General features: G+C 41.5%; 3 protein-coding genes across 4 annotated transcripts; 1 reads left to right on the top strand and 2 right to left on the bottom strand.

Moving 5' to 3' along the window:
* Positions 1–871: 871 nt before the first annotated feature.
* prelid3a (PRELI domain containing 3A) lies at positions 872–5,921 on the top strand. Of its 2 annotated transcripts, XM_085177226.1 has the most exons (7): positions 883–1,347; positions 1,645–1,813; positions 2,010–2,099; positions 2,190–2,260; positions 2,438–2,540; positions 2,785–2,861; positions 2,983–5,921. In XM_085177226.1, exons 1-6 carry the CDS (start codon positions 1,316–1,318, stop codon positions 2,854–2,856), a joined length of 537 nt encoding a protein of 178 aa, XP_085033352.1. In that variant the 5' UTR covers positions 883–1,315; the 3' UTR covers positions 2,857–2,861; positions 2,983–5,921. The 2 variants fall into 2 exon arrangements, with proteins under 2 accessions (XP_085033353.1, XP_085033352.1); XM_085177227.1 differs by lacking the exon at positions 2,785–2,861 and having other exon boundaries at positions 872–1,347.
* On the bottom strand, positions 5,913–12,501 carry fbxo32 (F-box protein 32). Its single transcript, XM_085177219.1, has 9 exons — positions 12,228–12,501; positions 11,619–11,743; positions 11,264–11,313; positions 11,042–11,134; positions 8,573–8,666; positions 7,801–7,985; positions 7,519–7,701; positions 7,021–7,164; positions 5,913–6,886 (listed from the first exon to the last, which is right to left on the bottom strand). The coding sequence occupies exons 1-9, from the start codon at positions 12,338–12,340 to the stop codon at positions 6,797–6,799; spliced, it is 1,077 nt and encodes a 358-aa protein (XP_085033345.1). The 5' UTR covers positions 12,341–12,501; the 3' UTR covers positions 5,913–6,796.
* Positions 12,502–15,274: 2,773 nt separating this feature from the next.
* LOC146507883 (kelch-like protein 38) lies at positions 15,275–20,994 on the bottom strand. Its single transcript, XM_085177217.1, has 5 exons — positions 19,641–20,994; positions 17,317–18,537; positions 17,090–17,231; positions 16,893–16,998; positions 15,275–16,647 (listed from the first exon to the last, which is right to left on the bottom strand). Exons 2-5 carry the CDS (start codon positions 18,534–18,536, stop codon positions 16,358–16,360), a joined length of 1,758 nt encoding a protein of 585 aa, XP_085033343.1. The 5' UTR covers position 18,537; positions 19,641–20,994; the 3' UTR covers positions 15,275–16,357.
* Between the last annotated feature and the right edge of the window lie 5,477 nt (positions 20,995–26,471).

Raw genomic sequence — 26,471 nt, 5'->3', positions numbered from 1 at the left:
TTGGAGAATAATAATAATAATAATAATAATAATAATAATAATAATAATAATGATTATTATTATTATTATTATTATTATTGTATTGTATTGTATTGTATTGTATTGTATTGTTATTATTATTGTATTGTATTGTATTGTATTATTGTATTGTATTGTATTGTATTGTATTGTATTATGTATTGTATTGTATTATTATTATTATTATTATTATTATTATTATTATTATTATTATTATTATTACATTATTATTATTATTATTGAAAAACAACAAACCAAATCATATAGATAATAATAATAATAATAATAATAATAATAATAATAATAATAATAATAATAATAATAATAATAATATTGTTATTATTATTATTATTATTATTATTATCTATATGATTTGGTTTGTTGTTTTTCTCTTTTTCTTTTCTTTTTTTTTTCTCCTTTTTAATAGCACACTTTGGGCTTTTATTGGAAAGGACTTTCCCTTTATTTCCGGTTAGGTTTCCTTCGTGCAGCTTGACTCAACCCCGCTCCTTTGCTGCCACTTGTCGGTGGATGAGGGAAGGATGCTTTGCACATGCGCACAAATTGAGACGGATGCAGCAACAAGCGCTTCACCAGCTTTAGTCAAGTCAGCCGGACACAAGCAGAGTCAGACAGGAAGAGCGGTACCCTTCGCAGAAATCTCATTGGAATACACTCATTGAAAGTGTTGCATCATAGCGCATTAAAGAGTTGTATAAACGCCATTAATGATACAAATTAAGAGATATGATTGCAGTTTAGGGCGCTGTTCATTACGAGTACATTCATTCATATAGAAAAATTCTGACACTAATAAAAAGATTAATGCTAATTAACGTTTATGAACTCTATATCTCCATGAGATCGTCCACATACTCTAAGTGATGTCGGTAAAACCAGTGTCGTCGACTGATCAGGACACTCGAGCGAGGATTTTATTCTGAAATGTGCGACCTGACTCCTGTATCTCACTATGTGACTTGACGCTACTTGCCTCCGCAGTTGCACCGGCTTCTTTTGTGTCCTAGCGGGACGATTTACTTGAATTCATCCATTACCGGCCATCTGCCTGTCGTCGCCGTGACGCGGGGATCGCAGGGTGTTTTGCGCAGTCTTTACGCGAAGCTGATATGCGGAGAAAAGCTGGGATGTGTTCCCTGGACTCACTGCATTGATGTTCGTGAGCTTCTGTCTTTACAGGCCTCATTCTCCCATTACTGGAGCTAGTTCCTCATTATAATGGTGCGGTGAAAAGGGCGTTTTGTTCCACGATAAGGTCAACAGACTGGCATATAAAATGAAGATTTGGAGCACGGAGCATGTTTTCAGGTTGGTCAGCACACTGAGCCGGCATGTCCTTGTCTTTAACTGAATGTAACCCGGTGCTTTAAACGGTGAAGCTCATGGCTCCATATCTCCAGTCAGTCTGCTCTATGTTAAGTCATGATGGTAAGTCTTTATATGGGCTTGACACCAGGAGGCATGCCACTGATGATGTTTCAAGGATGATCACTAACCACACCTGTCCAAGCCAGAGTGTGTCTTTCAGAAACCAACAATGGAAGATTTTTGATGGCTGCTGTTGTAACCACATTTAAACATTATCTTGTACTGGTCTGTGTGCAGTTACCCTTGGGAGACGGTGATCAAGGCTGCTATGAGGAAGTACCCCAACCCCATGAACCCTAATGTGATCGGGGTGGACGTGTTGGACCGCAGTCTGGACACAGAGGGCCGGCTTCACAGCCACAGACTCCTCAGCACAGAGTGGGGCCTACCGGCTATCGTCAGAGCGGTCAGTCATCAGCAGATACAGACATATGAAATGGTTTTCAATGTCTTGCAGGGGTTCTGTTAAAGTGTTTCAAAGGAATGACAGCACAACAATTCATTCACCTGAAGTGACTACAAAAAGTAATTAGGCTGTTGCCAGTACAGGTTTGATTGCTGGTGTGATTTAGTGTGTCTGTGCTGTATATTTCTGTCTGTAGATACTGGGAACCAACCAGACACAGACCTATGTGAAGGAACATTCCATAGTTGATCCAGAGGAGAAAAAGATGGAGTTGTGCTCAACAAATGTAAGTTAATATGGAGGCCTGCAGCTTGATAAATGCTTTTAAACAAAGTGTGGCACAGACTTTGTCACCATCTACCCTTTTATTTTCCAGATCACTCTAACTAACCTCATATCTGTGGATGAGAGGCTTCTATACAGACCACACCCAGAAAATCCTGAGGTGTAAGTAGTCTAACTTTTATTTTATTTGCGTGTGTTTACCATCAGTCCATTTTTAAAGGGCTAAGAGATAGGAGCCAGAATCAATGTGACACTATTTTTTTTGCAGAAACAAGATGTTACGGTAATGTTTTTCTGTTTAATAATGTCTCTGCCATCGCCTGTGCTCTCTCTGCTCAGGACTGTCCTGACCCAGGAAGCCATCATTACAGTGAAGGGAGTCAGTCTGGGCAGCTACCTGGAAGCCATGATGGCCAGGAGTATGTCAGCTAACGCCAGGAAGGTAACACATAATATATTTGTCTTTTTATTTGTCTTTTGCACCCTGATTTGATGATGAATGCAGATTCAAATAATATAGTCTTTGCATGTCTTCTAAGTGGGCCTCTGCTTTCTCTGCTAGTTTCTTTACCACTCTGGCAGAAACACAGTCAGTGGTTTACAACCCCACCATGATGTTCACTGGCCAGTCTCTGGGCCTTGGTCTTGTTTTTAACCTTTCTTTCTTTCTCTCTGTGAATCTGTAGGGTTGGGATGCTATTGAGTGGATTATTCAGAACTCTGAAAGAGAAAATGTTCCTCTCTGTGACATTTACTAACGCTGGTAACTCTTCTTTTTGCCTTTCTTCGCAACTTTCTTCTTCATTCTTACCTCTGAAAATCCCCAAAGTTGTAAGTGCACAGAAGCCATAAAATTCTTAGAGGTTCTTTGTTTTAATTTACAGATGTTGAAGTGTACAGTGGCAACTATTTTCCCCGGCTACACCTCATAAACAACTGGCGATCCTCAGCATTTCCAGCATTTCTCTGGCCGGTGGTGGTCTGAGAGGGTTTTTTTTTTTTTTGGATTTCTGTCTGAAACAGCACTGGAAGAACAAACAAAAAGTAACATTTTTGCCAAAGCTGAATGAACTGTGGTAGGCATAACTCATTGCTCACTGACTACTCATTAACTCATTAGCTGTTTAAAGAAGTGTTAGCAAAACAGAGAGCTGCATCAGCTTCACTGAAGGACCACCTGAAAACACTGTTTGAAATATTATATTACAGATGACTTTCACGCCATGCCATATTATTTTTAAAACTCTAGGGAGGTGACGTGGTACAATGTTACTAATATGCAACCAACTTCATGATTTTATTTGAACTAATGTAGATTTTGTGTAGTGTCACACCACAGAGACTATAGTAGGAGTTTAAATTGGAAAGTTTTTATTGGTGCTTATTACTTGTTACAACGGGGCACAGACTGTAGATCATGTCCGCATGATAGTAGTAAAAAAAAACAGCAAGAATGTGGGAGTGGGAAGAAAAATGTTTAGATAGACAATATCAGTTCTTTGACTTACTATCACAAAAACAAGATGGGAATGTATCATTAACATCGCCTTCTTTCTGTACTCTCAAAGCATCAATACACCGGCTTCTTTTTGATGTAGCATGGGCAGCAGGTTTGCAAGCAGGTTACTGAGGAAGAGGAGGATCGTGCAGGTTATACAAACACACACAGGCTAAACCATTTATAATGGCCTTAAGATGATGCCTGTGTATTATTGCTTTGAGGGCAGTGCAATGCCTTTGCCAGTCACACCTGTCATGCTTCCACATGCTGAACTACTCCATAACCTGTATACCCTGAGGAGCAGGGCAGTACTGTATGTGCAATTCTGCATTGGGAGAAGCACAGCGTGCTAAATCAGCTTTCTGAGTAAAATTTAAAAAATTACATATTTGTATAAATATTATTTATTTAACAATGTGTGATAAAATGTAAATTATTTCATGTGTGTGTGTTCATTTCATGGGGGGGAAACGTTACTTTTTCTTTTTCTTTTTTTTTTATTTGTAACTTGAAACAGTTGTCTTTCTGCAATGATTAAAAAAGTGTTTGAAAAATTGCTGAAGTTATTTAGATTTTCACTTCAGAGCCGCAGTGTCATTTTATAGCATGAATCTCTCTATACAAGGCTGACACTGCCTGAATTATTTGGTTTGTGTCAGTAACATTCACGTTTGAAAAGAAGCATAAATCTGAGGCAAACCTCTCAGTAACTGTTGCACCATGACCACAGTGAACATACCAGAGTTTTTTAAACTGCAGTGTAGTTCATCATTTGTCCAATTGGGGGCACACAGATACCTATGGTGCGGACTCTGTTCACCTCCAGCAAGAAACCTAGAAAATGTTTAAAAATTGTCCTCATGTAAGCTCATTGTATATGCCGTTCAATAAATAAAGGAAACTCCTTTTTTTTTTAAATTAAGGGCGCACTTAATGATCACGGTATTACACAAAGTCAGTTAAACTTAAGGGATAACAGTCTATTGAGTTTTGTGAATTCATTATGCTTGCTTTGGTAAACATGAAAGTTACGAGGTTCACCGATTAGGGGAAAAATTACAAGACAACCCCCCTAAGAGGGAATGGTTTTACAGGTGGTGCCCACAAAACCATTGCTCTCTCCTTTTCCCTGCTGCCTGGTTTCTCTCTACCCTGCTTTTTGCTTGCATCCTTATCATTACTGGTAACATGAGACAGTACCTGTAGCCCATTCAGGCTGCACAGGTAGACCAGGTCCTCCAAAATGGCACATGAATGTATGCTGTTGCAGGAATGTTTACTGTCTCAAAAGTGTTGCAAAGATCCCACGAGAGGGGCCATTACACAGGAAGAGAGGGAGGTAACCCAGCAGCACCAGTATCTGCTCCTTTGTGCAAGAGAATGGGGTGCCAGTGTTGGGCCTGGCAATTCTGGTGTTACTAAGAGAATGCACACTAAGCTGCATGGTACTAGTCTGAGAACTCCAGTCCTACTAAATGATGTCAGGACATCATGCCAAGTCTGTTACTTCCCATTTTGGTCAGAAACATGCAGACAAGTAGCCAGCTAGAGGTCATTTTGTAGGACTCTAGCAGCACTCATGCATGCACAAAATAAGTCCTGCCTAGCTCTCCCCAGATCTTCACACACTGGAAACCGTTCTCAGACACACACTAAATTTTCTTGCAACAGCACACACACACACACACACACACACACACACAGTACCACCCTGGAGGAGCTAGACTACCTGTCTAACCTCCTGCTACCAGAAGTGATGAGGAAACTAGAAAGAATCTCCCTTATTTTGCAGTTGTTTCCACTCCAGAGCACTTGTCACTTTCATTTGCACCAAGGAAAGTGAACTGGTATACAATGGATTCTGCTTCCTAACTGGACAGATTGATTCCTTGAAGTTTAACTGTGTGTTATACCATGATGATCAAGTGCTGTATTCATCCCCCCCCCCATAGAAAGGTGTAGCGACTACTCAGAAATGACACCAGCTTTAAGGGCTTTTTTGCCCCCCTTTTATTAACTCAACAGAACATAAAGAGAATGCATTGCATAGCATGTACATCATTCTTCACTGTCTGATCAGTGAAGAGAGAAAAAAAAAAAAAAAAAAAAAAATAGTGAGTCTGGGTCAGACTGCACTTCTCCTTCAAACCCAAGTGCGCAAGCTGAGCCGCTTGCCAAAAATCTCATTAAGTAAACACAATCAGCTCGATGTCATGCGGGATATCTCAAACAGTTAACTTTGATGTGAGAGCCTCAGAGCTTAACCCTTCTGTAAATGAGACGCTTGATGTTTAAAATGATAATAAAAAATAAAAAAAATAACAGCATTAGGATCTGAAAGCATTGCAAACAAGGCACAAGCTGTACCTATACGGCTTCAAGTTTCATGAATAAAGGCACACACCACTGTTACACTGACTTTGATAACAATCTTTGGTAATACTGCACTCACGTGCTGCGGCTTTATCGCCTGCAACAGGAAAAAAAAAAAAAAATCAAATCCATATAAAAGTGAAAAAGAAATCAAAATAGAAAAGACTATGACAGTGAGTCAACGTGTCAAAGCAATCATCACCCAGTCTAAACGGTTATTTACAACTCGTGCTTACATTCATTTTCTCTTAGGTACCGCTGCAACCTAACATTTACTTTTCTTCATCCCAGTTCCAAAAATGAATATTAGTACAGACTCCATCTAAACACCAAGCACACTGCACCTCCCCATATGAGCAATAACAAATACAACTTTAAAGAAATCGCTCTTCTTCCTTTGAATAGAACAATTACTGAAACCACTGAAATACAAGAAAATAAAATAAAAAAAACAAAATCCAAAAAAAAAAAAAAAAAAGTGCTCAAATCTAAAGTTCAAAAGGTGCTTTTACTTTGCAAGTGTAATTTCAGAAAATATATTAAACTAAGATTGAACTCCAGCAGTTAAGTATTCCCTTTATTTCCTTCGCATGTAGCCCGATTTCCTCGACATCACTACTGCTCTTCGTCACGTCCACTAGCTTTCCACAGTTAACCCACTCTGATGGGTCCTCGGTGCTCGCTCAAAAGAAACCTGATTGCATAACTGTCCCGCTGCCTCAGCACTCTCCAGTCTCTTCTAAAATACATCCAAGAATCGTGATATTAAAGAAAACAATATGTACAGCAGTATGTACAGTCCAATCATCTGTGTGTGGGAGGGATCAGAATTTGAAAAGATTGATAAAGTCTTGAGGGGAGAGGGACATGGTGCAGCTTTCTGGGTTGTTGGCTGTGCAGGGGTGGTTTATATCCTGAAAGAAAAAAAGAAAAACAAACATTGCATGAATTTATAATGCCTTTTTCCCCTCTGCTTTAAAAACAAGAACATTTTAGTTTCACATCTACACTGATCAAGTGCAAATTGAAAGAGAATGAAGCATAGTACCTTCCAGAAAAGGATGTGGCAGTGTGTGCAGAAGTGCAGGGTGTCGCTGTATTGCTCTCTGTGAGGATAGCAGCGGCTCAGCTTGAAGTACATTTTTTTCCACTCCAGGTGACCTTTATCTGACACCATCAGCCGCTTCCGGATCTAAAATATAAGACAGACTTTTAAAAAAATGTTACTCAAAAAAAGAAAGAAAAAAATACTTCAGGCTTTTATTTTATTCATATACTACTAGTCACACTCAGAGTGAGATTTTAGAAACCTTAATAGATAGTTTTGTCATTGGGGGCAGGGGGCGTCTATCCTGTAAAGCTTCACTGTAACCCACTTTAGCCTATAGGTGAGAATCCCTCACTCACTTATCAAATGCATGCCTTTTGAGCATGGTGCTGGGTTACTGCCTCCCATTTTCCAGGCTAGCTTTATCACAGATGCCATAAAGGCCATCTGAAGATTCCACGTACGCAAGTGTTTGCATTCCCTTAAATTTCTACATGCCTGTCTGTCTGTGAAGTGGTACTGGCAGAGTTTCTTCCACAACAGCCGGTCCTCTGTGAGGGTCCCCAGCTCCGGACACACTTGGCCCAGGCTGACCAGGTCTCTGCCGTCAGAGAGACTGTGCATGATGTTCAGCTGCAGACTGGCAGGCAGGTCAGTCAGAGTCATGCCTGTATTTGTGGGCTAAAAAAAGAGATGAGAGAAAAGAAGAAAATCTATGATATAATAAAGATTTGCACTTCAGAGCCCCTCTGGAGTTCTGCATTGTAGGCAGATGCTTACCCTATTGATCTGGATGTTGTCCAGCTGTTGCTGCCACTGCAGGATGTTCTCCATTCGGTGTACCCAGATGTTGATGTTCCCCACCAGCACAGACTTGCCCATGTCCTGAACGAGCCCACACAGCGAGACATATAGGGTCTGCAGCAGCTCTTTGATGGGGCGGACATTCTGCTGGTCATCGAGGACTGTAGAGAGTTGGTCAACAGCCAAGATTAATGACCACAATGACACAATGAAGTTTCAAGCCAAGTAGACAGCGACTCCTCAAAAAAACAAGTTAAATAGGATTATTTAAAAAAAAAAAAAAAATCTCTATTAAACTAAATATTTCGGTGTGATGGAACGGCCCCGCAGAACTTCAAATATTTGGCAAAACAGTTTCATAACGCTACCTAAACAACCTGAATCTCTGTTTAGCAGAAGGAACATTTAGTTTACACTGTGACTTGCACTCGAGTCTGGTGACTGTCAGTGTTTTTCAGCGTGCCACTAAAGCACTGAACTCGATCCTCAGCCTTCTTCAGACATCACAAAGGTTCATTTCATCATATATTGAAAGCTTCAGCTTTGCTATACCCGCATTATTTCTGTTTACACTTTTGAGAAAGTAAGATGAGAAGAGTCCACTATGCTGTATACACGAGCTTAGCAAAGACTAAGTAGAGTGAGGGGCAAATATTTAAGAACAGCACAGGGAAACAAAACGACATGAAAAGAAAATCATCTGACACACAAAAAGACTGAAATGAAGAGGCAGGGCATCAGAGCTCACCTTTCTGTACTACTCTTTCCAGAATATTCATGTAGTTCTTCTGCGCCACTCCACTGAGTGAGGGGAGCTGGGACTTGGCAATAAGCTCCAGGAGCTGGAGGAATGGGGAGGTGGGGGGGAAAAAGAAACAACATAAATTTCATCCTGTCTGCAAGTGAGACGCTCCGTTCCACTGCCGTGTTTCTTAAAGATTGTTATGCTGCATTCTTACAAAGCACTTGGTTCTAACAATAATTGCTGCCTAGAACAACTTTGGAGACGTTCCATATGGTCATTTCTCTCAAGTGGAGCTGTGGACGTCTAACAGCATTCTAGGGCTTTTTTTTTTTTTTTTTTTTTTTAAGGGGAAGAAGCTACTCGGAAAGGTGTTGGATAAGAGCCCAGGCTGTCAACTAGGTCAGCCACCCCATGCCGGCACAAACAAGCTTTTAATCGTTTGAGTCCTGGTTTTCCTGTCATGTGAATTAGCCGAATCATTTGACAGAGTGTGCGTGACTATGTAAGCGCGCGTGTGTGTGTATGGATGTCTGTTGCCATTGGCTAGCGGACAAACAGCGGGTTCCAACAGGGTGGCATGTCTGGCATGCAGCAGATGCTGTGACATCATGGAGAAACTCTGGCTCATTTTGACCACGTCATGACCTTTGTTTGTATATCAGCGTACTGGTAAACTGCGGGGTACTTTCTGGGGTACTGGGATACTGAAAAATAAGAACCAGCCAACCAGACATCTTAATAATGCATCATTTTTAACCAAATGACCTTTTTTTGACCCTTTTCATCCTCACGCTCCCTGTCAGCTTTGCCATTTTTAAGCTTCTTCACTCCTTCCTCACTGTCTCCCCCCCCCCCTTCCCAGCTCCATTCCTAAAACCTAATCCCGTGCCCTTCTTCTTTTAGCAGCTCATTAAGTGCTCCTCTCTTTGTAGAGCAGCCGGGCAGAACAATGTGCGTTTCCGTATCTACTTTTAGCTCCTGCAGTTCACTAAACTGCGCTTTATACTTTGGCGTGCAGCTCACACTTTTTCCACAAACACACCGACAGAATTAGACACGCCGCATCCTTTTGTTATTATGTGCCATCTCTGCATTGATGCTCATTTTAAAGTTACACATGGCTCGTCCTTGAAATAACCTACGTTCACTGGCTGTGAGATGGAAAAAAAAAAAAAAAAAAAAAAAAAAAAGAACAAAGAAAAAAAAAACAAAAACAAATGGAGGACCACTTGCCTTGTCATGGAAGAATCTGATCTGTGTAACTGAGACAGAGTTAAATGAACCCGCAAATGCCATCAGACACAACCAGTGAAGAGCAGTGACCTAGGACACTGTGTCCAGACCAGGCGCTAGTGTTTCACAGCCATATTGTTCTTTGGGCTTACCACACTACACTGAACTCGTTAACTGGAACCTGAACTAAAAGGTCAATCCCAAACTCCAACAGAGATGTTAACAAATAGATTTACTGCAGATATTTGGCTAACTCCTAACACTTATCTGGACTACCAGATTATTTTGTATTCCGATAAGATTAGAGCCCAATCTCCATTTATGGGTTTGACACTGTATAAAATACGACCCCCTGAAACCTCACTGTTCTGCCAAGTCCTCCTGAAGAAGGCTACAACTCATTTAAATGCTTCCTTATATAAGAACAACACACAGATACTCAACATAGAGAGGGAAAAAGAAAGAGAAATGTGACACTGGACCACTGGATGAGTGAGGAGAACACATAAGGAGGGTGTTTAACCTGGCAGAGGCCAACGTATCTGTGTTTGCAGAGGGGTCTGAATCATCTGACTACCACCGGGTTTGGTTTCGTAAAGCAACTGTCAGGTGGTCGCACCTCACTGCACAGCTGTCACCCTCCTCGTGCAAACACACTCCCCCACCTTTGCCTCACATGTGAGCACATGTGGTAGAGCTGGTGTTCAGTTCAGTGAGGAAGAAGCTCCAAATTCGACTAGATGATGGCAAGCGAGCATCACTTTTTTGTTCGCCTTTGTCAGGAATACCCACCAAGCTGAATCTGTTTAAACTCCGTGCATGTGTGAATGACTTTCACTAAAGAGTTTCCCGTGCATGGCCTTCCAGGTTTTCTGTTCGTATCCCATAATGCTACTGACACTAATATCTCCCAATTGGTCATTTAAGCTCACTGCATGATCCATCTGTTCCTCGCTTAATCCTATGGGATACCAACATGCTTTGGCAATCATATTCCAAAACAAAAAGAGCCACACTGTGTCCCTACTTCAAACACACACTCCCTGGGTCCCTATCATCAGCACTGAGAGACTCTTGTCTGCAGAGCATTGATAAGAAGCTGGCAGAGGCCTACACACCCTCTTAACCTTAAGCCTTTCTGTGCCACTGACAAACAGATCTCCCATTAACAACCACGGAGAAAGACAAACAGAAAGAGACAGCACAAACTAAGAAGAAAGGAAAGAAACGAGAACTCACTCTGACAACGTAATTAAATCTCCTCGTGTCCTTGATGGCGCTGCAGAAATCTAAGCGGTTGAAGGCCTCTCCCAGTGTACAATATCCGTGGCGCTGGGAGAATTTAATTATCAGGGTATTAGATTGCAATCCTCAGCAGGAGTATAGAGTTTTCTCAGCATGTTTACATTAGCAATGACAATATGAAAAGTTGATGTGAAGCGGAATGAGTCGGTTTGTTACCTCCTTGGTGCTTCCTTTATGAACATAAATCCATTTTTCCCTGTGGAAATCTGTGAGAAAGCAAAGTGTTTACGTTAGTGGCCTGCCCTCATTAAGCGGCTTATAAGCACTGTGACAAATGTATTCAGCACAAATAAGTTTTCAGAGCTGCCTTTGGAAAGGGACTTTATGAAATGCAGGAAAATGACTAAACATCAGTGTCATTAGGAGGTGCTCCACCAATGCCTTCCCTTCCAGCTTTCTCCTGCTTGTATTACCTACTCACTTAAATTTGATGCATTGCTATGTGATATATGACTCCCACGCATTAAAACTAAATATTTTGCTTCCTTTTTTGTTTTTAATAAGGACTCACATGGGACTTTTGTGTTGTTGTTCATTAAGTCTTTTTTCCTCTTCTTGGCAGCCATGTCATAGCTGAAAGAAAGCAGCAGGTTCTCCTTGTTAAAACTCTCCTCCTCCTCGGCCTCTTTGCAGAAGCTGCAAAAACACAAGGACACATTTATTTATTTATTTATTTTGAACTGCAATCCACTTTAACCTTTTTCCTTCTACACAAAGAGCAACTCCAGCATCAAAACCAAAGAAAAAAGTGTAACTTGGGCCGTGTTGAAATGACTGTAGCTCATCTGGAAAGTTTACAGGTCTTTGTTAATCCACTCACTTGTTTAGGGAGGTTATTAATAGCTCGGTGATTAGCCTAGGAAAGTAACATAGCAACCAGAAACACACAAAGACACCGAGGTGAGTGAGAAGGAAACGACACCGAGGTGGAGGCCTAGAGTTGTTTTTTGTTTTGTTTTTGTGTGTGTCAGCCTGCTTCTGTTCATAATGCTGTTTGGACTTTTGAAGAAAGTCCCTCCTCCCTCCATCTCTCTCTAACCAAACAAAAGTGATGGCGCATTTCAATTTCCAAAGCTCCTCAGAGACAGCGCCATTTCTTAGCTCTCGGTTAATGACCAACCTCTGCACGGAGACATTGTTGTTTTTGTCGTCGGTTGTTGTCTTTTTCCATCCCTCTTCGGTTTTCACCCAGCTCTGACCCGGCGACCTCCAGTCCTGTCCGAGAAAAGGCATCCTCACTCGATGACGCTAACTTAAACAAAGTCAATAAATGTGTGAGAAATCTTTGGAAAGCCCTCTGATTTAGCTTATCATGTAACCACCCCCGCTTCTAAGTGTTTTGTTTTGCCCCCTGTGTTTCTAGCCTACTGTTGACATTGCGCAGCTCTTCTTTATATCCTCCAAGTGAGAACCCGGAAACACGCGAGCTCCGCCCACTTTGGAAACTTCCCTGCAACACGTGGCTTTGTTTATCAACTCCAGCGTTGCACAACCTCTCGGAGAAGCGAGCGGAGGAATCAACACTCCTCATGTCATGGAAAATAATGACAGGGGACACCAACAAATATTTTAACACATTGGAGGAATGTGTACAGACTATTATGTAACTTTGAGAAAGTCAATTTCAACTTCATTTTAAAGTAGCTGCGTGGACTTAGAGATGTTTTGTGTATCTTTGCAGTCGTTTGATTGACTTGTGTGTACTCTTTGTGCTAGATTCATTTTTTTCTTCTGTTTTTTTTTTTTACATTGAGACACTGCTACTTTCCTGGCTGTGGTCGGAGTTCAGGTACAAGGAATAATCATTGTTACACTCATAAATCTACTATCACCACTGCTGTTTTTGATGACTGGGTTAAATATAAAGAAAATAACACTTGGTAAACAGAAAAATGATATACCACACAAATTTGCATGCTCAAACGAGAGCTGGGTTAAATTCATACTGATTTGATCCCATCTTCCTTAATCACTATTCAATAGTTTACAAATCAAGCATAATTTCCAAATATGCTGTGTAAGCCATCCTGCAGCAAACCTCTGACTTTGAGGAAGGCACACTGAAAACCTGCCTGTTCAAACTATAACATTTTTTTTAATGCCTGATGGATTGATGTTGATAAAACACAGTTGTTGTTCAGGAAGCGGTCTGCTCAGCCTCATCAGCGCTTGCTTTATGACACTGTAAATCTATAAGGGGGGGAAATTACACTGCAATATCACAGCTAAGTGCCCTGATTCTCGGTCTCACTCTGTATTATAAATAGACTGATTTGTCCTCTAGATTCATCCAGGGTATTTGGCCACACTGTGGATTGTGAAGGAGTGTGTTTGTGTCTGTATGTGTGTGTGTAATTCAGGGGGCTTACCAGTGTGTTTCAGTTTTCCCAAAATGGCCCAGATTGATCCGTGAAGACAGGATGAGGGTATTTTGTTGACTTTGGCCCGCGTTACAGAAGATAGCGTTTACAGGTCACTGGGTCGGATCTTATTAGCTTCATTAAACATGTGACATGTTTACACATTAATCTGTGTCATTAAAAGTTTATGTCTGTGTGTTTACAGCTTTAATTACTTTTCTCATGCCAGCCTTGAGCTTTCAGTGCAATGACCAAGCGGTCACATTGAAAAAACAAAGATAAAAGCGATCGATGAAGAAGTGCCTTTAAGATCTTGCAACACACACCCTGTTCTGGTCAACCTGTCTTTTAGCTGCGGATATAAATGTCAACTTTCTAAAAATTGCTCCAACATAGCAAACACTTCTCAGTAAACTGCTGCAATGGCAGCTGTGCACGCATGTGTGTATCTCAATCCATGTGAGTGAGCGCTTACAATGCTGTTGTATATCACGACACGTTATATGATCAGGAAAAACATGTTATCACTGGCACATGGTTTCCCTCCAAGAAGCACTTGTGCTTTGACACATTAGGCCGTGCAGATGTGGCTCGTGTGGTTTTTGTGCTGCTGATGGTCACAAACTACCCCGCAGCGCTACAAATGTATTTCCGCTTCTTCTTCCTCTATTTATTTCTTTGCCTTTTTTTTACCGTGTAGAAAAAAAATCCACCTCAGACTGCGTATTACAACTTCGTGGCTCAAGCTTTTGAAACAGATGTTTGTGGCTTTAATCTAACATCTTGATATATGTAGAAGGCCTGCGAACACTCTCTGCTAGATACAATAGAGCCATACGGGGCATATAATCTCAGCAGCTGCAGAGCTGTTTGTGCAGAAGTAGTTCCCCATATGGGTGACCATAGAGAGTGTGTGAGAAGTGGAACTGAAAAACCTAAAATGTATTACTGTGTAAACTTAAGGGTAATGCAGTAATATGCTGTGAGTCCCTGAAGTCTGATTAAGTCTATTTGTAGACTAGGCTGAATGGCAGGCTGGAAAGTCCCAGCAAGTGCAGTCAGTTAGTGACTGACCAAGAAGGCAGCTATGACCTAAGATTCTAAAGAGTCTGGGTTTAGTTTACTCATGGAATGACCAATGATGTAGCCCTACAGAGCCAGCATGTGTGTATGTGATGCATAAATGTATATTTTTTAACTTTATACATTTTCTATATTTATATCTAGATAAATGTTTAAATATGCTGAAATATATCTTTCTCTGATATGTTTGTCAACTTAGAACCTTGGAAAGGTCGTCAGTGAATGATCTTTTCCACTCTCACCTCTGTCTGTTTTTGTTGTGATGTTGTGACCAGACACGGCAGCCGGTCAGCCCCACTTGAAACGCCAAACACCTTAATCACAAACACATACACACATATATATGCACACAGTTACACAAACACATACACCTGTTGCTGCTCCTCTTGGGTGGGTTTCATCACTCGGTCAGGTTCTCTGTTGTGAAACCCCCCGCTCATGAGTTTCTCTCGAGTCTTCGCTCACATCTGCCAGCTTGCACGGAAACCGGCCGGGCCACATGCCTCACGTGGTGTAACATTTGCCCTTCTTGTTTGTTGCTCAAAATAACATCAGATCATCTATAGTTTTTCCAGTCACCCATCCACACCACCTTGTCTCGGCCACTCCACCCACTGTCCCCTGGGCTCCGTTTGCTGGCAGCAAAACGACTGAAACATCTGACCCAGTGACTTATGGTTTCAAAAAAATGTCCCCTCTGGTCACATTGTGTTTACGCCATACGAAAGGCTGACATTACATTGCAGATGCCACTGATGAATAAAATGATGTAATCTCTTTAACTGCTGCTTAAACTTGCACTATAATCATTCTATATGAAGCTGTTTGTCCTGCATATCTTCAGATTTTTAGCATATATCTAATTTGTGAACCATAACAAATCAGTGAGTCAGATGGGATTCGTGGACTCAATTCCCACTGTCACAAGGCCAGCAATGATGTTCTCACTGGGTAAAAGTTCAGCATGTTCTTTATAAAAGGGTAACGTTTCGTGGTTGCATTCTGTATCTCCATGTGTGTGGAGAACAGGAACCTGTCTGGACATGTTGAGATCCAGTGTGAGAGGGTTCAAACAGACATACGATGAGACATACAGGGCACCGGCTCAGATTGTGATTCACTGTCAACAGACCAAGAACTGCTGAGTCGTACTGTGGGGATGAAGAAAGACCACATATAAAGACTGTGATTTTATTTTCAAGCTGTACAAAAACGGGCTAAAACCAATAAACAACAGTACAAAAACATTAAACCTGAACATTTAGAACAAATTATTTCAGCATTTGATGCAAAAGTATGCTCGGCACCCAAAGTCCCAAAACAGTGGACCTTCTGGTATGCTTTTATTTTGATTTCAGCACTGCATTAACAATCTCTTGCTCTTCATCACATGAATTTCACCACCGTTTTCATTAAACTGACAGAAATTGATCCAAGGCTTTGCTGCTCACATCAGCAGGCTCAAACCTACGAGCTGCACACACAGCTTTGAGTTGCACCAACCAGTACACAGCCCTCTTGATTTAAACATGACAGGTGAAATCTCTGGATTTAGAGCAGGCTGAAAATAGCACTCTCACCCATTGTGAAGCATGACAGGTTAAGAGCAGGCTATGCAACAAGAGTCGTCTTCTTTTATGCGAGTCAGAGTTAGGCGTTAAACAACAACACAGAAAAGTCGTGGAATAAATACTTGATAACATTTAAATACTTTAGTTTTAAATTGAAAACATTAAAAAATGAAAATGACATTTGTTCTATAAAATATTGAAGTCAAAACAAAACAAAACACTACTGCCTGCCTAATTTATGATTTCGACCATGTCTGTGAGACACATGTGAGAGTCACGGAGCCGTGATCGAACAGTTTGTAAGGTAGACTCCCTTTACTTGTCCATGTGTCTGTTTTCGGGTCGTAACACTCAACAGCGTCCGAGTCTTCAATAACGTCGTGGCCATTGATGTAACGTCCGCCTGTTACATACAGTTTGTTACTGAGAACGGTGGCTGAGTGGTGCATCCTCCTCTCCTTTAGGTTGGCACACTTGATGAATCGGTTGGCCTTGGTGTCGTATGTAATCATCCTCCTGGTGTATCCTGTGACAGAGAAGATATTATGATATATATATTCATATGCAGTAGTTTGGTATGTAGTGGTGATGAAATTGTAAAGTGATCCATCAAGAATTTTGCAAGAATCCCTTTGTTTTGTTGAAGAATACTGTAAAAATCCCATTTTCCTAATGGACCGTGTATGAAAGTTCATTCCAGGCCCCCGGTGAAATGACACAGTTATCATTATCACATGTGCTTGTTTATTCTATCTTTCTTAGCCCTTTTACCTCCAATGATGTAGATTTTCTCATCCATGACCACAGCAGGAGCAGAAACATTCTTCACTGTTCTGTTCTCCATCTTAGACCACATGTTCCTGGCGATGTGATACACCTACACAGGGGAGAGGAGAAATAAAAAGGGTGAATGAATAAATGTGAATGGATGAAACAAATGACTGCAAAGGTAACAGGTGTAGTAATACCTGTATCATTCTGACAGGGTTGTGCATGGCGTCCTCTCCTCCAAACATGTAGATCCTCTGGTTAGTAGCGGCCACCGCGGGGTGCAGTACAGCCTCAGGCATGGGTGCCATCGACTCCCACAGATTGAACATACTGTTGTACCTGATGAGAGCATTGAGAGATGTGTTTGCTCATGTGTGTCATTCTGTGTATGCAGAGTTTCTTGACTAAGGACGGACCATCTCACCTCTCCACGCTGCCTGTCAATCGCCTGTCAGGTCCAAGGCCGCCCAGGGCAAAGATGAAGTGGAGGTAGGAGACGCTCTGCTGGGCAAAACGTGGCTCTAACATAGGCTCTGCTGTCCGCCAGTGGTTGGTCTTAAGGGAAAGGGTGTAGACAGTTCTACTGACTTCGCTGTTCTTCGGATTTGTGGTCAGACCTCCGATGACATAGAGGATACTGTGTAGGGCAACGTAGGAGGCTTTGTAGAGACGAACAGGCAGCTTAGCAAGCCACTGCCACATCTGGCTCCTCTCATTGAACACTATGGCCTCCCTTGAGGTTTGCTCGTTATTCTTCCTCCCTCCTACCACCACCAACGTGTCATGATAGCTGTAGCGCCTTGGCGCAACCCAGGGATGTTTAAAGTCCGCTGCGATGTCTCCACTGCATTTTGTGCTAACAGAGAACATGAGGCGTCTAACAGATTCTATGAGTTCAGTGCACAGGGTGGAGGACTGGATCAGAGGATCACTGGCTATGAACTGGAAGAGGTAGGTGGGGTGGATATATCGAAGGCGAACCTTCTTGAAAAGGTCACTGATAGCACCTCGCCTGGACAAAGGATCGTGATGGATCCAAGCAACAAGTGTCTCAAAAACCTGCTCCTCCTCTGCACAAAGGGAATCATCCTCTAGGTATCCCATGAGCTCCGGCAAAGACAGCTCACACAGGTCCTCAGATATTGACACGTCGCAGAAGCTCTTCATGGCCATCTCTTTTGCTTTGTCTCTTAAACTTTTACAGCTCATGATATCAGAAAGTCGTATCATGCTCAAGCAGTTGTCTGGGCTAAGCTGCTCCTGCAGAAAACTCGAGCAGGCCTCAAAAAGGCGGCCATATTGCAACATGGATGCTGCCTGCATCAGAGGAAGCACGTCATCCATGCTGATGCTGATGAGTCCTGTGTAAACATAGTCGATAATGCTGCTCAGAATGGTGGACGTGATTCCCTTTAGGTCTATTTTGGTCTGCTGTCTCTCCACAAAGTTGTTGCAGAACATGGCTCTGAAGTAAGGGCTGCTGGACACCAGGACATTTCGGTGACAGGGGATCTCTGTATTATCTGAACACAGCAGCACATCAGTCAGGATGTTCTCCTGTCTCAGTCTGTTGAGCTGCAGGAGCAGGTTGGAGGACTGCTCTTTGTCTTTGAAATGGTAGACCTCACGTGCTGGTTGATCCATGCTGAGAAAAGAAATCAGGCTCAGATTATCACATGCAACTTGTTATTCAAGCCTATGAGCAATGTGATCACTTACTGTGCTCGCTGTGAAGTTATGTTTATTGGCTTAATGCTGTCAGAATACCAGCTTTTTATTGTGTAGTTCAGTTTACCATATTGGGATTCTATTTCTTAGCTGAGCTAAGTCCTTTCTGCTTTTTTCAGTGACTTGATGAACGAATATCCGAATGTATGAATCAATCAAGGAAACGATTTTCCTGCAAATACACGTGGTTAGCTTTTCCTAAAATTCTGCTCCAAATATCTAGTTTTAAAGTTTGCAACCCTTTCAACTCATAACAGAAACATAATCTTTGTTCAGGCAATAGTTGGACCATATTTAGCCTTTTTAACCACACACAGATACTCAATGAGGCCTACAGCATGGCTGTCTGATCGTTTTGGAAACTAAGTCGAAAAATCTGATGAAACACCCATGAAATTATTTTTCTTGGTGAGGTGTCATGGGACAGATGATGATTTTGTGTTTTGTGTTTATGTGTGGTAGTGTTTATGCTTATGAGCTTCAAACGTTTTTTTTTTTTAAGGTCTTTAAAGTCGGTGAATGTAGCTCCATCTTTCCAAGTTCATGCATTAGATATTAGTACAAATTGTGCAAACTAATGCACATGGTTAATACCAAATGTCACATACTGTCAAAACTAAGTATTAAATGCTGTACAGCTGTGGCTCAAGAGGTAGTGCAGGTCATATACTAATCTGAAGATTGGTGGTTCGATCACTGGCTGCTACAGTCTGAATGCCAAAATATCCTTGGGCAAAATACCCACTAACCCATAGCTGCTCGTGTGAATGTTAGATAGAAAGAACTTATGCATAGAAAATAGAGGGGAATAGGAGAAATGAGGCAAGTTGTATAAAGTGCTTTGAATGCTCAGAGTAGAAAAGCACTATATAAGAACCAGTCCATTTACCATTATAAATTAACATTTATTTCAGCATATGAAACAAGTATATTTCAGTATATGTAAGGTACTGTTAAGGTTAGACATCACACAGAGCAGATTCAGTCCTCCTTGCAGCCTTACATGAATACGGCTCTTACCTGTTGGGGTTCTTTCACGGTTTCTTGGGGGTCCCACTGTGTTCAAAGTAAATTCTCAGCATCAAATATGATGTCTGAACATTCCCCTTCCCTGTCTTCCTCTTTCTTCTAGCATTAAATCGATGTGACTGTACGCTCCCCTCTCTTTGTAGAGGTGTGTTGCGCACTGTTTGTTGTTATGGTCTCTTTCCACGAGGCCTGTGTGTACATTCCTCCCCTAAAAATAGAGCTTGTCTTTGGCAGCTCTACTGCTGCAGACACATGTGACATGCTAGGGAGCTGTCTCAGAGTCTGTCTGGATTTACCACCAAATCTGTATTGTTCCTTTATTTATTATTCTTTCTCTCTCCCTCTTCTTCTGATATTATCTTCATCCTCTGTTTATTAAACCCACATGAGACCTCTCTTTTCTTCTTTATAGCTCACATTCCTACTCACTCCATCAGCTCTATCTCTGTCTGGCACATGATTGCAGCAGTAAAAACGGCACTGATACTTGATAACACTCATTTTTGCTGGCTGCTCATTCTGCTGGCTGGCTCGTGGAACACATAGAGATATAAAAACAGGATTATGTTGCCGCAGAAGCGACATAAACAGAGCGATACGAGGAGGTTTCAGCAGGATTCCAGAAAAAAGAACATGGAAAACACTTTGGCCACAACATTACAAACAGTTCGCCACAAGTTCAGTGAAAATGTTTCCGATTTATGTAACCTCAGCCAGAGGCTTGGGTTTAATGGAAGAACATGAGCGGTGCTTTGTGTGTTGATCCTTTATGCATAAAGAAATATCCTAATTTAACTGTATATCAGCAACAGTTGTTTGCATTCCCTATCTTTGTGTGTTTTTAAGCTCATTTCCATCTCATTTTTATGCTCTCTGAAACAGATAGAGCCTATACAGCAGCTTTCATGGAATGCGTCATTCAAAGTGGCAACAGGATATTCATTAAAGCTGGAGAAGACTCAAAGCTTGCTGGGTCTTTCTTAAATATGGGCACTTACATTTTTTATTTTTATTTTTTTTAAATGAAAAGGCATTTTCAGTAATCGCAGTTACAAATGTGGCATGTTTTCTCGTGTTTGTGGGGTTTTGTACAGAGCTTGGCAAATTCAAGATCAATAGCTGCCTGGGTTGCCATGGCAGTGTAGATTGTAGGTTATTGTACAACAGCACCAGCAGTTCACATCATAGAGCACTTGCACTTACTGGCCATCTTATGTTGACATCTTGTCCTGTTGCTTGTGGGCAAATGCGAGCATATCACTGCTTGCACAGTTATAGCAACAATAACAACAACAAAATAAAGTGAAAATGAAGGCAGGCTGTAAACATCAAGAACTGAGGTCATAATAATAGTACTTCTTTGCATTTTAAGCAGACACAACTAAACAGCGCCATCTAGTGGCCGAGCGTTGGGTAAATACACAATTCATTATGAAAAAGAAAAACAATTTCCTTTCTAATTAACGCTTAAACCTTTGTTGTTTGTGCTTACGGTGTTCTCAGTGACAGTACACAACAAAGACATCATTTATTTTCCAATAAACTAAAGTGTTGGGGTTTTTTTGCCTGCTAATTGTATCATGAAACAAAATGTCAAAAAATTAATATCTGCCACTACGTGCTCCTGTCAAAGGCAAACGCTTAACTCGTTTACCCGGGAGACCGCAGTGTCATTTTATCACCCACACTCTCATATTCAGCGCCGCGATCGCATCTTTTAAAAGTTAAGCACATTGTCTTCTATCTCTGTTCCGTCACCTTGACAAAAAGGACTCATTAATGTCTGCCTGTAGGCAACAAGTTATATTTAAAGTTAAAGCTTCGGCGCACACTTTTCATAGCGCAGCGTTTTCATACAGCAGCTTAACTGTTGCCACCCACTGCCCCGTGCTGTGTCTTCATATCACCAAATGATTATCTTCTCATAAGCACACGCTCTAATAGAGCTTATACACCCAGGGGGATTTAGATCTCACCGATTACTCTCGTGTTTGTGTAGGTGTGAGAGTGTGTCAGACAGCTCTCCTTGGTCAAACAGAAGCGACATGTGCAGCTCTGTCCTTCACCTAATTTCGCTGTACTCTGCGACACTCAGTGCTGCAGGTAATAGTTTGTTTTCCACAAAGAAAGCCCCCCTACTTATTACATGTTTTCATTCTTAATCCACAAATATGAAAAGCTGAAATTCAGGTTCTGTGGGAGACACAAGGGCTAAAGAAAACAGACCAATGGCTATAAAGAAAAGGTAAAGGTGGGGAGGAGTGCTCATCCTTGTACAAACTCACGCAATGAGTTTGTGTTTGCTCATTTAATGCCCTTTTTATTAAATCAGAGTGAAAGTGAATAAGATCATTTGCATCAGTGCTATTTGCACTATTCTGCAGAACGGTACCAAAAAGACAACGCAGTACAGGACAAATCATATTATCTGAGATTACTGTGCTCGCAGCTAGTTTATCACGCACCACACAAAGCCAACTGTCTGCTCAGTTTGAATCAGTGTTCCTCAGTTGCACCCAGACCCCCAAAAAAACATTCTCTTGTTGTTTTGTAATGAATTTCAGACTTGGGCCCAAAGTAAACTGGATTGTCACTCTGTCATGTCTGTTTAGATATCTGGCCTTTGGCGCCGGAGCAGCGATTTTTGCGCTTGACTAAGCTCACTGAAATGTTCAGCCCAAAACGAGCTCTGCTTCCACAGCGCAGACAAAGATAGCTGGGTATACCTGTGATTTATGCCACTCATTATTTCGTGACATGATTCATGACTCACATTAAAAACGTGAATTATTAGAGCACCTTCTAAAGTTCTGTGGGGGAAAAAAAAAAAGTACTTGTCATATGAGGCGCAACATCTTTCAAGAACTTTATAATAACGCCAGGATTCACTCACCTGCTGATCACCTGGAACATGCTTTAACCTTGTGAGGTTTAAGCACCACTGCCACCCTCACCATGTGCTTTGGAGAATAAAATATGGACTGAGGACACTGGTAGAAACACTCAGAGAACAGTATTCAAAAGCCAAGAAATAGTAATTATTTAAAAAAATCTCAGATTCTCAGGGTTAGAGGAGTTATCGATAATGACTTCATGACTTACTGATGAGGGGAGAAATGACTCCGTGAGATTTACTGTGCAACAGGATGATGTGTTGATGTAGATGTGTGTGTTCAGTATGTAAATCCCTTTAACATTTTAAATGTAATCTAGTTTGGGAATGGTGGGCTGGGATGAAGGTTACTATGAATGCTATCAAACTGTTGGTGAGAAAATGTTGCTTTTCCAGCCTCAGACGTTCTTACAGTGGTAACATTTTTTCTCACTCGATTTAAGCATGAGTCCAAGTTAAAGGTTGAAAAATGTAGACGGGAGTATTATGAATATTACGGAGTGGAGACTACCTCCGTTATTCACATCACTTTACTATTGGACTGTTTTATTTTAAGCACACAGATGGTGCTCTCTCTATCGCTTTCTTCCTCTCTCCAATACCACGTTCAGACCAGCAGAGTATCCAGCAGGTGTCAGGCCAACGTTATGCAAATTTCAGAGTGGTTAGGGAGCTTTAAAGGCTACGCTCACAGTCAGTGTGTCAACAAAACAGACGCATAAACTGCTGAGATGAGAGATGAGAATTGGCTGGCGTGACAGAACATTTTCGACGAAAAGAAACCAAATAGAGGCGTGAGACTTGAACGCTTTGGGTTATCACGAAACGTTATTTTCTCAGCCGTACACACACGTTTATGGTGCAAACTTTAAAACACCCATTTAATCAGAGTGTGATAACCTTCGAATCAGTCTGCCGTGGAGCATTATTCCCAGGCGTAAAGAGATACATACCAAGCAACTCTGAGATCAGTAATCTGGGTTTTGATGGAGAGACGTCTACATGTAAATCAATGGCTCCAGGGGTGGAGAGGGAGGTGTGAGGAGTAGCCTACAGAGACAAAGAGGGAGGGGGAGAGGCTGTGAAAGTAAGTCTGTGTTTCAGTACCTACACACAGGCTCAAGCAGGGATGAGGTCTTAAAGGGCTTACAGTTAGCTGCTTAAAATTCTTCTGATGTATCCAACGAATGCAGGACATGTTATTTGGTAAAGGGGGAAAAAATGTGAAGGCGCAAGGGGCAAGCACTTAGTGTTTACTGGTTGTGCCCTCTGCTGTAGCTCTCCCAAGGTTCCTCTCTTGTTGGTATGGCGGTCATTCAGTCGCTGCCACTGTGCAGCAAGGCAAACACAGCCTCGTTTTTTTGTTGTCTGCTCTGATAGAGTCAGCTAACCTGTGTGGGTTGGGTGTGTGGACAACGCAGGGGTGTTGGTGGATTTGCGTGTGCCTTCATGTGTGCTATATGTTGCAGTATGTGTGGGAGAGAAGGGTGTGTGTGTGTGTGTGTGTTTGCATGCATGTGTGTGCGTGCGTGTGTGTGTGTGTGCAGCAGATATTGATATTCCAGCAGCAGCAGAAGCTGAAGCCCATGTCTTTAAAGTGTCAGCCCTCAGCAGCCAGCCAGGTATACCTAAGGTACAGAAAAGAGAGGGGGCGAGTGAGGAAAGGGAGCAACGAGAGAAAAGGGAGTGAGATAGAAATATATAAAGAAAGAGGGTCCATGAAAGACAGCAGAAATACAAAGGCAGGGGAGATGAAGAGAGACGGAGAGTAGAGAGTGACAGAGAGAGAGAGAGAGAAATACTGAAAGGGGAGGGAGGAAAGAACATTTTAGGTAGGTTTTCTGGAGGTGAAATTACTCAGATGTCTTTGAAGGCCTCACTGACTGTCTTCTCCCTCTGTATTCTGGGCGACACGTGGACAAACAGAGAAACAGATGGACACAGAGGGAGTGGTGGCTGCAGGGGCAGGCAGGGAAAATGTCAGGTTTCAAAAACAGAGCAAATGAGCGGTGTTGAGGAGCACCGAGGGTCACCGAATGCACGATAGCGCAAAGAAATAACTGCACAAAGGACACAATAAACCGTGGTCTACTTTCAAACAGAGCCTCTCCAATTAAATGCTGCAACAGTCCTACAGGGGTTTAACAGTGAGTCTGTTCTGATCTTATCACTCTTACTCTGTGGTATATTTAGTGTTCAGCGCTGCCAGGTGATTCCGACAGAAAGTAAACACATTATTCCAAGCCAGTTCTTTTATTCATACGTTATTCTGAGAGGTAAACAAAAAGAGGGAGAAAAAAAGAATAAATAGCACCCAGCCATGGCGAGGTGGAAGTAAGTTTCTGATGAAATGAAGATTCTCGTCTTTGTCTTGAGGATTAGTCTTTCTTTTTTTTTCTAAAGCTGATCTATTTGTCTAATCTTTATTCTCAGGAATGGTAAAATAACTAGCTCATTTACTACACTTGGTTGATGCTCTTTGGATCATTCTTATTATCTCTTTCATTACTGCAAGTTATCTGTCAAACACCACATAATTGGCATAGTTTCCTCTCATCACTCCTGACCACTCAGCAGATGGCTGTCCCTCCCTGAACCTTTTTCTGTCTGGTTCTTCCTGTTAAATGGGAGTTTTTTCTTCCCACTGTCACTACATGCTTGCTTAAAGTGATTCATTTGATTCTTGGGGTTTTTTGCTGTATTATTGTTGGATCTTTACTTTTAAATATAAAGCACATTGAGGTGACTGTTGTTGTGATTTGATTAATTTTTTTTTTCAAATTGAATTGAACTGGCATATTTACAAACTAGCTAGTAAAAAATAACTGAGCCCCTAATAATCGATTAATGACTTCTTGATTTCTTTCTCCAAATAAATGTCAGAACAGCTGTGAAACACAAAAAACAAAAAAGAATGAAAGAACAAAACAATAATTGACCACATCATGTCTTTACATGCCAATATTACGTTCACAGCTTGTTTTGCTGCCTCCTAGTGGGCAAAAATTTAAATAAAGCTGCTTTAACTCCGATTTCTGCGGTATTTTCACGTGCACAGAAAAAATCAGCTCCCTTGTGCTCTTTATTCTTTCACCTGTAAGCTTCTAAGAGCAACCACACAGTCTTATCTGCGGCTAGCCATGTAATTAAAAGATCAAGGGCCTTGCTCAAAGGGCTGTCGGTGGCAGTAATGAGCTGAGGCCATATTTAGATGTTAAGTTTACTTTTATTAACACCCATTAATTCAATTCAATTCAATTCAATTCAATTTTATTTATATAGCGCCAAATCACAACAAATGTCGCCTCAAGGCGCTTCATAGATACAACATTACTGCTGAGTAGTTTCTGATCTCGCTCTGTTTCTCATTATGGTCCATTTTCTCCTCTTCGCACCATCCATCATTTCCTTCAGGTTCTTCTCAGCTTCACTTGCCTTATTATCTTTGCACTCATGGCAAACCTCCCTTTTTGCTTCCTGGAAACCTGTTACACCTCTCCTCCCCTCCCTCATTCCTCTCACATTCACTCACTCACTCGCGCTTTCCTCCCCCTCATCGTCCTCCCTCGCATTTCTAAACATCATCCAAATTAATGGAATGTCCTTTTCATGTAATGCAGCTCGGGGATGATGACTGTTCTGACCTTGTCTAATGTTGGCAGTGTTTTGTCAAAGCGCACCCATTTGATGCCTGCGTATCGCTCCGCTTAAAAAGAACATCAGAAAGCTAATCTTCTAAACACAGAGTATCTGGACAGACCTTCCAGTGAAAGAACGAAGCACAGTGTGTCTCTTACTTAGACTTTACATCTACTCTGGATAAATCCATCTCTTTACTGGAATTGCTGCATATTGATAGAGCTACAGCAAAATCACTGAGATACAAACCTGACCCTGCGCTCTGGTTTGTTTAAGATTAGCCTCAGGAG

This window comes from Neolamprologus multifasciatus, chromosome 11 (assembly GCF_963576455.1).
Source record: "Neolamprologus multifasciatus chromosome 11, fNeoMul1.2, whole genome shotgun sequence".
NCBI lineage: Eukaryota > Metazoa > Chordata > Actinopteri > Cichliformes > Cichlidae > Neolamprologus > Neolamprologus multifasciatus.
Note: the sequence above shows the minus strand (reverse complement) of the source record. Positions and strands in the feature narration are given on the sequence as shown.